Source organism: Anthonomus grandis, chromosome 12 (genome assembly GCF_022605725.1).
Source record: "Anthonomus grandis grandis chromosome 12, icAntGran1.3, whole genome shotgun sequence".
NCBI lineage: Eukaryota > Metazoa > Arthropoda > Insecta > Coleoptera > Curculionidae > Anthonomus > Anthonomus grandis.
The window spans coordinates 23180692-23193511 of NC_065557.1; the positions used below are offsets into that span (position 1 = coordinate 23180692).

General features: G+C 30.6%; 1 protein-coding gene across 1 annotated transcript in view; it reads right to left on the reverse strand.

Annotated features, from left to right (window-relative positions):
• Positions 1-8689, reverse strand: part of LOC126742796 (MAM domain-containing glycosylphosphatidylinositol anchor protein 1) — a 390310-nt gene extending 381621 nt beyond the window's left edge. The window contains exons 1-2 of the mRNA XM_050449592.1: positions 8551-8689; positions 3545-3762 (exon numbers count right to left, since the gene is read on the reverse strand). Of these exons, the coding sequence (XP_050305549.1) occupies positions 3545-3641 (97 nt within the window). The 5' untranslated portion in view covers positions 3642-3762; positions 8551-8689. The remainder of the gene's footprint in view (positions 1-3544; positions 3763-8550) is intronic.
• Positions 8690-12820: the final 4131 nt, after the last annotated feature.

Consider the following 12820-nt stretch of genomic DNA (forward strand, 5'->3'; position numbering starts at 1 on the left):
AAAGTAAATGACCACTACTAGGTGGCCGCCATTTTTCGTGATTGTGTCCTTTCGATGTTGGTCACGCCGACAAATATTTCCCTTGTGCCAATTGTAGAGAAACAAAAAAATTCAAGTTTTTGAGAGGTTATGTTGACAAAAAAAAAACAAAATAAAAAGTTACATTTAGTTAGTAATCCTCACCTAAAATGAGACAAAGTTTCAATCAACTTGGAATAGATGCTTGCACTTTAAAATACTTGTTTTATTATTCTGATAATCTTGAATCTTATAAACTCGAAACTTATAAATCCTAATACCATGAAAGTGATGATCTTCATTTAAATTTTTGCTTGTATTTACTTAACAAATTCAGTTAAAAACATTTTTATTTTCTTTCTATTTTTACTATTACAACTTTTACTTTCCTTCTATGTACAGTGTTTTCATGTTAATAGGTACAACAATCATACATTATCCACGTATTAAATAAGGAGGAAGCTACATCGCCTGTTGCAGACGATATACCCAAGTGTCGTTTACAAATCGCCAAAAACTAACCGTTGCCGAAAATGTTCAGAGTGACCAACATCAAAAGGACACAACCACTATAAAAATGGCGGCCACAAGGCAGTGGTCATTTTTGGGTATCGTGGCCATATGCATTAGCAGTCCAGGTATATTTATTAAGTTCGTGGTTTGTACGGACATTTAAGTTCTAGCTTTTTAATAAATCATAATTTTCCTTAGGGTAAAGGTTGAAAAAAATCTTTGATGCATTTGTCCATTTAAAATAAAATAATTGAATTATCAAGAAATATTTTTATTGTAAGAACTGCAGTTAAGGTCGACTAAGACGTAAAGCAAAAATTTAAAGAAAAATAAAATCGAATTTTGTCTCCCGATCTTTTGATTAGTCGTTTTAACAAAGCGCTATCTCTTGACTGGTGGTTTTAACCAAAGTATACGTATGAGCCGACCAATTAACACCAGAGTATCGGTATAAGATAAGTATTGTTTCTTTTTTGCATTTTTGCTTACCGAGTTTTATCTTGTTTCCAAATTTATACCAATAATATTCATACAGTGCTTTTATTTCAAAACGAACTAGCCTTAATAACTTCGTAAAAAAAACTTCTTAAAAACACATCAATTTAGATATACAGAGAAGTTTATTTTTATATTTGACAAAATTCTGTCAATCACCTCCTCACCTCCAGCGAACCTCACTTTGATATATCCAATCGGAACCCCCTTTGATATATCCAATAGTAAGCTAAAACATCTGGCAATAAATATTTTATCATACTTTGAAATGTCAAATAATTATCCTACAGTGTGATACATCATTTTAAAGAGCATACAATCTACCACTCAACGGTGCATAAGAATGTAAGTTTATAGACTTATAAACACTAAGGGTGTAAAAAGGTGTTTAAAAAATAGGCAATTTAATCCGTCCACAGAATTTATCTTATTAAGTGCTTTGTCATTCGCGAGATAATAATAAAGTCTGTTTTGGAATTCCTCACAAACATTGGCAAGTGTTTGTCCGTTATAAACATTCGCAAGAAATTCGATCCTTTAAATCATTAATATTTTCAGGTGAGGTTTTATAAACTTTTCTTTTTAAATACCCCCAAAGGGAAAAATCGAGTAGTGTCTGGCGACCGTCTGGGCCATTCAATTGTACCACGCTTGCCAATCCACAACCCTGAAAAGTGTTCATTAAATTTATGAAGAGATTATTAATGTTTATTACCATACATTTTTACTGATAAGTCGCTTCAACCTGCATCCATAATTTTGGCGAAATAAGGTGGAAAATTGTTTGCCATTAAAAATAATGTATGATAATATGAGATAACCATTTGACCTTCCAAAGTTTAAGTTGATATATAATAAGTCTTTTATTGCCACATATTTTTGCTTACTATTCGCTTATATCTCAATCGATTTAATTAGATAGGAGATTGTATGCCCTTTAAAATGATGTAGCATACTTAGGGTAGCCATTTGAAATCCAAAAATTTGAGAGGTGTTGACATAACTTGTCAAATATAACATTAAACGTCCCCCTGTATATCTAAATTGACGTGTAATATGACGAAATAAGTAATGCGTTTTAAAATGAAAGCACTATAATATCGTATAGTATTTAAATAAAATGCGTATTACGAGTAATTGCACGCTTGTGAGTAAGATTGATTTAAACAAGGTTCCTTACAAACATCTTCTAAATTAATAACTGTACAAATATTTTTTTAATATTAAAATTTAAAATGAAAAATACATTTAATTTAAATCTAAAAACCTTAATTGAATTTAATCCTTGTAATTCAAAAGAAAATTAATTATTTTTTACCTCCTTAACTCAACTCTCTGCAACCCCTGTATGTTCCACTAAGAATGATTGGTCTGTACCTACTGCACCAAGCAATGTATGTGCCCAATTTGGTTGCAATTAGCTTAGCGATTTTTGCGAAATCGTTTGTATAGACATACACGCAGCCGTCTTTTTTTATTGTTCATGAAATTCCAAAAACTTATGTTCATGTAAAACCAACGTTACCTCCATATTACGTAAAGACAGTAATAATCCACAATTTTTAAACGTTACTTATTTGTAAAATTAGCGTAGAGCTCAAAAAAATAAAATACGATAAAAATTATATTTTCATGGTTTCTTGGCGCACTTTTCAACTTGTTTAATTAAAAATAAATTTTTAAAAATCATCATTTTCAAAATGTAATTTTTTATCAAAATATTTTTTGCAAAACGTGACACCTCTAAAATCACGCGCGTTTACTTGATGTACAAAATACTTAGTTTTTTTTTGGAAAAAAAAGAAGAAAATTATAGAAAAAGCTATAAGTGTTTTCTTTATCCTAGGCCAGTTGGTACTTACATAATATAATTGATAGTTGAGAAATTATTTTGGTAACATTTTCTATCCAGAAGATAATCACATTATTAAAAAAAAAATTATTTAGTACAGCTCTTTTTGAATAAAGACAGCTGATTTCCAAATACTAAAAAGTACAAAAGATTATCGTTGAGCAGGTTTAATATACCATAAAAATGACGCAAAAATGCTTAACCTATGCCAAATATCGCTTTTCCGATCTTTTGGCCATATCATATACATAGTGCCCAGCATAACTTTTTTTATTTTTTTGATAATCCTCGACACATGACTTGAATTACATGGATCGCCATACATAATTGTCCTTTTTTACGGGGTGGAATAATAAGGACAGTTTTAAGGTAATCGGGAAAAAAACCAGAAAATTATCAGCTACATCGCCAATGGACCGATTTGGTAAATTTTGAAGCAGCTTAACAGCATCCCCATTTGCAGAATAATTTTATTACATATGATGAATAGTTAGTTATTACGTTTTCAAATTAATCTCTACGAACTAAAAAGGACTTTATAAACAATTTTATAAACCTTAAAGCTCAATAAAAATAGTTTATTTAATTTAGACTTCGGAGTATCAAGCATATCCCGTCTTGATACTTTCAAAGTAAAGAAATATTAATAGAACTACTTTTACTTACCTCCATTCATAATAGCCTCACCTCCTATTAAACGGACACAAGTTAATAAAGAACACAGGACACGCATGGATAGGTCCATTTTCAATAACTTTTTCATTTCAGTAAATGAACACTTGAAAAGTCCCCTAAAGTTTTTTTTTGGTTGTTTTTCCTACATACTCGAACAGATTCGTTAAAGTCAATTTTTCATTAGATTTCCTTAAATGTTTTTCTTCACCCTATAAGTCAAAAGTAATTGTTTTTGGAAAAATTTCTAATTTATTTTTTAGGCTAATTTAATTAATTCATTCAAACCTATTCTGATAAAATAACTACAAATTTAAAAATGCACTTTTTATCCGAAGAATTCACATTAAAGTTGCATAATCCACATAGAAATCTAAAAGATGTATATTAAATTGAATTTAATAGTTTGGTCTATGAAAAAGTATTATTTTAATCCAATAGTTACTTTTGGAATTTAACTCATTACTAAGACTGATAATATAATTAATATTTAGTGGTACACAAAAATTGTTTTCACTAGTAATACAGAAGATCGTTTCAGAGAATCATAAATTATGTTACCCCACACCTACAGGGTTTTTTGTAACTCTCCTTGATAAGAAGAAGATTGATGATAAGTTATTTAAATCCCCCTATAACATTAGAATTTCCACTTTATCAATTAATATTTATTATTTCCGCCTTGTAATACATTTTATTCATACCTTGGTATTTACAAATAGATTTCTTTAAATGGATATTTCTGCCTCATTTATCATTTATTATTAACACAAATAAGGTATTTGTAATTACACGTTTTTATTTTCTTATCTATTTTCGAAAATTTTCTAGTACTACTCATATCTCGCATAAGTAGTTTGACCCAAGCCGAAAAAGAACGTTCGAGGACCAATCTGCTCTGTCGGAAAGAAAAGTGACATTGTCGTTTTGCGTAGCGGAGCGAAAATGCCATTATCGAAACTATCATTCCAAAATATGCGTTATTGGTTCAAAATATTCATAGTTCATGTTGGAAATATTATATAAATCTGTCGTATATACCTTTTAATGTCAGCATTTTGAACAAACATTAAATCTAACTACAACAATAAACATTTACATATTAATGTACAGAGTGATAAAGATATGAAATTTTTAACGAAAACTGTAAATAGCTTTGTTTTTTTTTCAAAACAGAGTACTATAAAAGCTTAATTTTTTTTATCCATTTTCTAATACGATAATTTATTTTATATGAAATATTTATATCTCTAGAATAAATTTTTTTCGGATTATGTGAATAAGTCTGTTTTATTTTTTTTATTTTAATAATTGAATGTAAAAATTACCCAATAGAAGAGATAACTAATTATGAATTTGTCACAACAATATAGATTATATTTAAATTAAGTGTCGTCATAAATAAACAAACAAAAGCAATGTAAATGACTGCATGGTTGTTCTTTTTTTTTAAATATTACATTATGTACAGTATGTCGGCCTAAAGGTATTTTCGATCGATTTTAATAATTATTTTTTGTTGATTGAAAATATGTCTTCAAGAGGTAATATCATTTAAGTAACAATTATACAATTTATTTTTTTTAATTAAAATTTTTATATTTAAATTCTTGTTCAAATTTAAAGACGAATTCTTACAAGAGGTCATTAACTCACTACACAGTCACTAGAGGAATTACGTAAGCTTTTAAATTCAATTAAAATGCAATATTTAAAATTTCATTTTTTATTCTGTCTATGTTACAACTGTGAACATAAGAACTTGTATATTTCAAGTAAACTCTAATAAGAATGCTTCATAAAAATTTAAACTTTAAAATCCCTAATGTTACTTTTTTTAAAAATAAGCTAATAAACTTTGGCAAACTGATATGATATTCTATACATGATTGTACTAACGCAGCAAAAAAGAATTATTAAAGTCAGCAAAAAATGTATATTTTGAAATATAGAGCCGGTTGAGAAGGGCGGGAAGACTTTTTTTCACCAATGAAAATGCCAATCTTTTTATGAAGAGTATACACAGCTGGGATGTTTTTTGTTTAAAAACATTTAGTGTAAGAGTCTGATCATGATGAAAAATGCATTTGACACAAAGATTGGCATTTTCATTTGTGGAGAAATGTCTTCCCAACCTTCCCAATGCGCTACATTATAGCCACTCCACTTCAAGAATGGACTTCTACTTACAAAATTTTAAAATATCTTAACGGCTTTGGCATATTTTGCAAATGGAAACAAAATTAAAGGTGAGTTTGTTAGAGGCACCACGAGATTATTAAGGTTATCTATTTCAACTATGTAGTTTTTGAAATTCGAATTTTAAACAATTCGATATTCTATATAAACAAAGTAAGATAATATAATATGAGAAAAAAAGGAAGTCACAGTTTATTATTTTGGAAGTTTGACATACATATGAGATGTTGGCGTAAATTCGGATTAAGATTAAAATATGTAAACAAACATTATCTAAATGAATTTAATTTTTACAGAGAAAGTGGTAAACCTATTAAAAGAACATGTTATTCAACAATTATTCATTTTATAACAATTCGGAAAAGCAGAATCTTGCACCAAATGAAGCAAGTAGGATTGAAATCTGGATTGTCGATAACGATAAATTCGAAACTTTTATGGAAACACAAATTGGACCAACAGGTTCATTATTAAAAATATTTTCAGTCAAAATCTTTATTATCAAACTAAAAAACTGAGAAACATGTCTATTTTTATTTCCTTCTAATGACATATTAGTCCTATGATTGGAACCTTTGGTGTGACGCTCAAATTACAAGAGAGTTTTACCACTAACCAAAACTCTTTATTTTTACTCTCGACACGTATTTCGCTAGCGATGTTAACATCTTCGGGAGAAGATTACAACTCAAAATGCTAACATCGTTAGCGAAACACGTGTCGAGAGTAAAAATAAAGGGATTTGGTTAGTGCTATAACTGTCTCGTAATTTAATTTAATGACATATTGTTTCACAATGTTGCCAAATGACTTTTTTTGCAAACCTAAAAGTCCTAAGCTTATACACAGTTACCTTGAATCATCTTATTTTAGATCCTAATTAAGGACAAAAAAATTATAAAAAAAAAATTGAAAAAATTAAGTGTTAAAAGTTTTTTCAATTCTATTTTTTCTCTTCCTTAATCGCTCTATTTTGATAAATATTAAATTTATCAAATATAGTGCAAATGCTACTAGAGTCAATCTTTTTTTTATGAGAAATTAAATATAAAACTGAATAATAAAATACTCCGTATAAGAAAAAAATATGATCTCTTAATTACATGCAAATATAATTTTTTTAAATAAAATTAAAAATATCACTAAAACATTCCAATAATCTGTAGGTATTAGGAAAAGATTTTCCTATTAATTATAGGAAAATTTACACTATCTTTTAAATTTGAGTAGACCGAAAATGCCCATTAAGAAAGTTAGGAGCACTTAAAGGGTGAATTAAAAAAGCTTTTTTTTAAGGTGTAGGCTTGACAAACGAGATAAAATTTCGACAAAAAATCCTCTGCTATAAATTTTGACCTTAATTCAAACAATATACTGAAAAAATTTAAAACGTTAAATCTTAAAAAACATTATATTGAAAAATGGGAAAGGGTAGTTTTAGCAAGGGTAGAAATTGTTTCGTGAACGACCTTTTTGTTGTTATTTTTTTCATAACATGGGTCAATTTTTTGAAAACTACATATTTTTTCATACAAAAAAGGTACTCTTGTTGCACATCGCACAGAGCGGTGGTTTTCAAGAAAATTGAAGGTAAAGAGTTTGCTCTGATGGGTTACTATTTTTCTAATACATGATCTACCAGCACGTTTGGAGGAAGTTCCCATACCACAGAGGCAGATCATGTATGTTATGCATGATGCTGCACCAGCTCATTTTCGGCTAACGCTGAGGAATCATTTAAACCAAATTTTTGAGAGGCGTTGTATAAAACATGGTGGTCCACAAGCTGGGTCAGCAAGATCATCCGATCTTAATTCACTAGATTTTTATTTCTGGGGCCACTCGAAAACTTGAGTTTACTTAGTGCCGATTAATTCTGAAGAGCAATCAAATTCGTACAACACCAGGGATATTCCATAGGGTGCGCAGATCGTGGCGAAGAAGAGCAGATATCTGCATTAAAATAAATGGTCACTTTAAACATTTATTACGAATTAATAAAGGAATAAATTAATGAATTAAGGAAAATAAAATGTCATTAAGAAATTTTGGTAATTTTGTTTTTTAAATCAATAAGCTTTAAAAATCGTGAAATTTTGATTTTTTAATTAACTATTTAAGAACTACTTGGTTACTTGTAAAAAAGGTATGTTTCATAATCAGTTAGCAACCAATCAGACTCAAACTCTTTACCTTCGATTTTCTCGCAAACCATCGTCTGGGCGATGTGCAACAATATTTTTTTGTAGGAAAAAGTATGTAGGTTTTCAAAAATAAACCCAGGATGCAAAATAAAGGTAAGCTCAAAAAACTTATTTACGAAACAACCCCCTACCCTTGCAAAAAGTACCCTTTCCGATTTTACAAACAATTTTTCGGTATTACCATTTGATTTGGGGCCAAAATTTATGGCAGAAGATTTTTTTCGAAATCTTATCTCGTTTTTTAGGCCTACAATTAAAAAAAAAATCGTCTTTTGAAGTCAACTTCTCAGTGCCCTTAACTTCCTTAATACGTATGCATTTTCCGCCCTATACTTATAGGAACTTTTTTACTATTTTTAGAACTTCCCCGAATTTTTTTACACCCTATCAATGACACCTTGTAGACAGGTACCACAAGCTAGACATCATGTAACAAACACACACACTAAATAAATAGTATCAATTATTATATCGTTAGTGACGTGATCAAATTCGCGAAAAATTTAATAAATTAAATACTCTTGACACTTGGAAATAGCTTTTTCATAGACCAAAGACAAATGTTAATAATTTCAAGTGCATTATAAATTAACCGACAAATAAAAACGATCCGTCGTCAAACCGCGAACGCAACAAGCACGTGACTGACAACGTGCTTTCGCTCGAAGATCGTAAACAAACGCTTGTAGGGCCTGCCCTCCGACATCAACCGCATCCGTTGCCGGTTAGCCGAAACCTGGATCGTGGCGCGTGGTGTCGCTATCGCAATTGCCGGCCGGCGGCGGGCGCTATGACAGAGCGGCATTGCTGAATTCTGAAACACTTGCTATCTTGCTCATTTTGCGGTCGTCACCGACCAATTTGCATTTTGCCGATCAACGATTCTCCCATTTCCCAATAGGTCACAGTGGCGCGCAAAGTAGCACAACGAATTGAATTATTTATTATAATCATGAATGTGGTTCGATTTCGTTCTAATTAGCCCAAAAAAAAGGGTTAATTAGGGTTTTTTTATATGGGACATTATGCAGGACGCCTAATAATTGAGTGCCGATAATACAGGTTGTGAATCCTACGTCATGAAAGTTAGCAACTGAATCAGAAACAAAAATAAAAACAGAAAATTTGAAGGAGATTGATCCAAAATGCGTTACCATTTTAAAAATGGTGTGTAGATACAAACAAGAAATAAATAACAAATTTAAATAAATATTTTATTTGGGGATGAAGAAGTGTGAACTTTTATAAATGTTTAAATTAATAAATAATTTGAAAAATAACACCATAATACAAACATACATCTCAAAGACACACGTTTTTTCAAACACTGAAGGGGTAAACTCACCCTCAAATTTTTAAAAAATTGATTAAAATTACTAAAAGTTTGATTGTTACACCTTCAAATTCGGTAAAAAATATAAAATATATGCAGTGTGTCCGAGATAAGGATGTCTATCATGGGGATCTTGAAAAATAAAAGATATTAATTAATAATTTCGTTTTTATTTTTTTCTTACAGGAATATGGAAAAACAAGAGACACTTTTTATGGCCACTTTTTATGTTTTACAAAACAGCACTAAGAGATTTTCCGTACGATGTTTCGTTTCAGAGAAATCATCATCAAAACAAAACGCATAATTTTTATATAGCGCGTAAAAAAAGGATAGTCTGTATTAAATAGCATATTTCATTATGAATAAAACGATGTATGACTTACGCAATATTTAAATCAGGAAAAATGGCTTTATTAAATTCCGAATGTTTTGGTATTGTAGGCGGTGAAATGATGGCGCTGAGTATGGTGTAGTAGTGTTACATTAAAATCACGTTTAACGATTTAAAAACTTTATTCATATACGTAGGTAGGTCACGTCATATATTAATTAATTTAACAAATTAGTTAAGAACTACTAATTTGAACCAACTCAACCCAACCCAAAAAAAAAACTAATTTAAATTATAAAGTTGAAAACTCAACTGTCGAACTTAAAACACTTCTTAATATATCAGATGTAATGCTCTCGAATGCTTTAAGAACAATTCTTCTCAGCTGATCCTCACATTTAAAAACATGGCTGTAAACATAATTTTTGCAATACCCCCAGAGAAAAAAAAATCAAGCGTTATGTCCGGCGAATGAGAATGCCATGAAACTGTTAAATGTGTACATATCCATTTTCTTCAAAATCTGTTCGCTAGATACTCGCGCACAATTAGGACATTGTGCTCGACCGTACCATCCTTCTGAAGCCAACAATTTCTAACCTTAGAAAGCAGTAAGTTCTCCAAGGATTCTTCCTAAGCAAATTGTAAGAAAAGGGGTCTATTAATTCGTTCCAAAAATCCCAATCCACATATTAGAACCAAAACGAAGCTGATGTCTAGCCATTCGGTGTAATCGGGGATTGTCCCTTGAGCAATAATGAGTATTTCTCCAGTTCAAAATTCTATAAGTAGATAAAACAATATAAAATACTACATTTTATAATTCATTAAGGTGTGAATTAAAACACTAGATATACAAAAACATAGATTAATACTTCTTAGATAAAAAAAAACTTAAGAGCTAATAGAACACTGAACCGATTGAGTGTTGCGCCCTCTGAATGTAGAGGAATAGTACTAACCCGAAACGAAAATGAGCTTGTGACGTCATAGTAGCGGAAAATTTAAAACTTGTGTTGCAAAAGGTTATACTAAATGTATAAAGGCCATAAAAATGTAACAACATCATCGAGGAATTTATTAATACTTAAGTAATAAAATCACCACTAATTAATTCACTAGTAAAATTCCTTAGTAAATATAAATTAAATAACTATTATAAAATTAGCAATGAAAGAGGCAATAAATAAATATGTTAAAAGTAAAATTTACACAAGATACAATTTTTTTTAGTAATTTGCCTTTGAAAATATCATAGACTCTAAGATTTGGATAGAATCCAAAACTGATCATACATTGAAACTGGTGAAATTGCTCTTCTCTTAGCTTAAGTGTCAACTTTACAGTAAGTTTTCACATTGAGGCTGTCAGAAAGTCTAAGCAGAAACAAGATGAATTCTGTTTTTTGTTGAGGTTCACTGGTTAATTTATTTTGAATTTCGATATCTAGAAATAGAAAGTATATTTTGTATAAAGTATTAAAAAAATCATACTGCATTTTTCCATATTGTTCATCTAGGATCCTAAGGTATTGCTAAAGACCTGAGTGCAGCTTTTAATTTTCAATCCATCAGCATATTCTGTTGTCAGACTTCTGCTTTATGTGATCAAAAGTGGTCAGTTCTTAATTTTCGTGATCTGAAAAAAGATATTTTCAAATGGAATGTTCTATATATCTTGAACTTATAATATGAATTAATAATATTAATTTATTGATTTCAAATATATCATACAAAAAATCATTTGGTCACGCAACAGTGGTATCAGTCTGAGAGATACATTACTAAGTTTATTTTTATTACCACAGTTTTTATTTATAGGTTAAGCCTACCACCTCTGGTGGGTTCACTTGTTACGAAGTCCATTTTAACTTACCTTGTATCCTGGAGATTAACCGAAAGTATTTTATGACATGAATGAATCACGAATAAAATAATTTTTTTAGAACTAACTTTACATAGAATTTGAAATAGAATTGCTTATTACTGAGATTTTCATGGTTTCCAGGCCCTAAGAATCTGAACCCAAGTATTAAACATATTGGGCCTGTTAAAAAACTAGGAAATCTGTGTCTTTTGCTGTCCACATAATTTACACAACAGCTTCTTCTTCTCAGAATCCATTTCTCACATTTGTTCTTTAAATTTGCACCTGCCATTCTCACAAAAAAAATTTATTGCAATACCTACTTATGCAAATGTAATCAATTAAAATAAATAAAAAAACTCAGGAAAAATGTGTGAAATATGAGAAAAAATCAATTTTGTTGAGGTTTTTCGCAAAATGTGATTAATGAAACTTAGTTTTTCGGCAGAAGTAAAAAGAAAGCCTTTGCAAGCTAAAGAACTATGAAAAATGGCGTTATTTTATATGACATATCAGATACTTGACAGTCCGTGTAGTCTCGAGGAGGTAATTTCGTCTTAGCGTTATCTATATGTCGAGGAGTAAAAGCTTTCTCAGTATTCCGTAAATCGACCAAGCTTTCAAGGTCCTGATCACTGACCAAAATAGTCAATTGATTTATTTTACACGTATAAATACACGACCCTAGACTCTACTTGAAGTGATTACATACATAAATTCGGTAACCCTGACGTGGTTTGAGAGATATCGTGTGGTATGCCCGCCTTCGCCACAGCGATGATTATAGAATAACGAAGAAAAGCTGATATTCGTGCCGTTGCCAATATCGTCACACTGCCCCCTGCTCATTTCGTGCCAAAATGATCCCAAAAATATTGGACGTCAATAATAGCATAAGGTTTTTCTCGTATATCAGGATCACCTGTTAAAATAGCAATCCAGGCTTTTCTCCACAATGTTAAGAATGTTCATTGTGGCATTAGAATGTTCAAACAATGTTGAGGAGTATAACAAACAGCACACTAGAATTTGAATGCCTGTAAACCTAAGGACCACCTCTAAGATACTGCGAATCAACCTCCAGTCCAAGTTATCGAGTCCGCATACGAGTTTGGGAATTTCGAGGCTGCTCAGATCCTTGGCACGCAACTCTTCCTTTAGAGAACATAAAGCGTACCAAACGTCCTTATAGGTGACGCCTCTTTGACTGTTTAGTAACCAGCTAGAAAATCCTTCCACCAGTCTCTTTATCAATTAGTTATTTTGAGTGCTTGTACGACTCTGGGGTTAGACCGACAGCAATGCACAGCTCTTGATTTTTTACAAATTTCCTG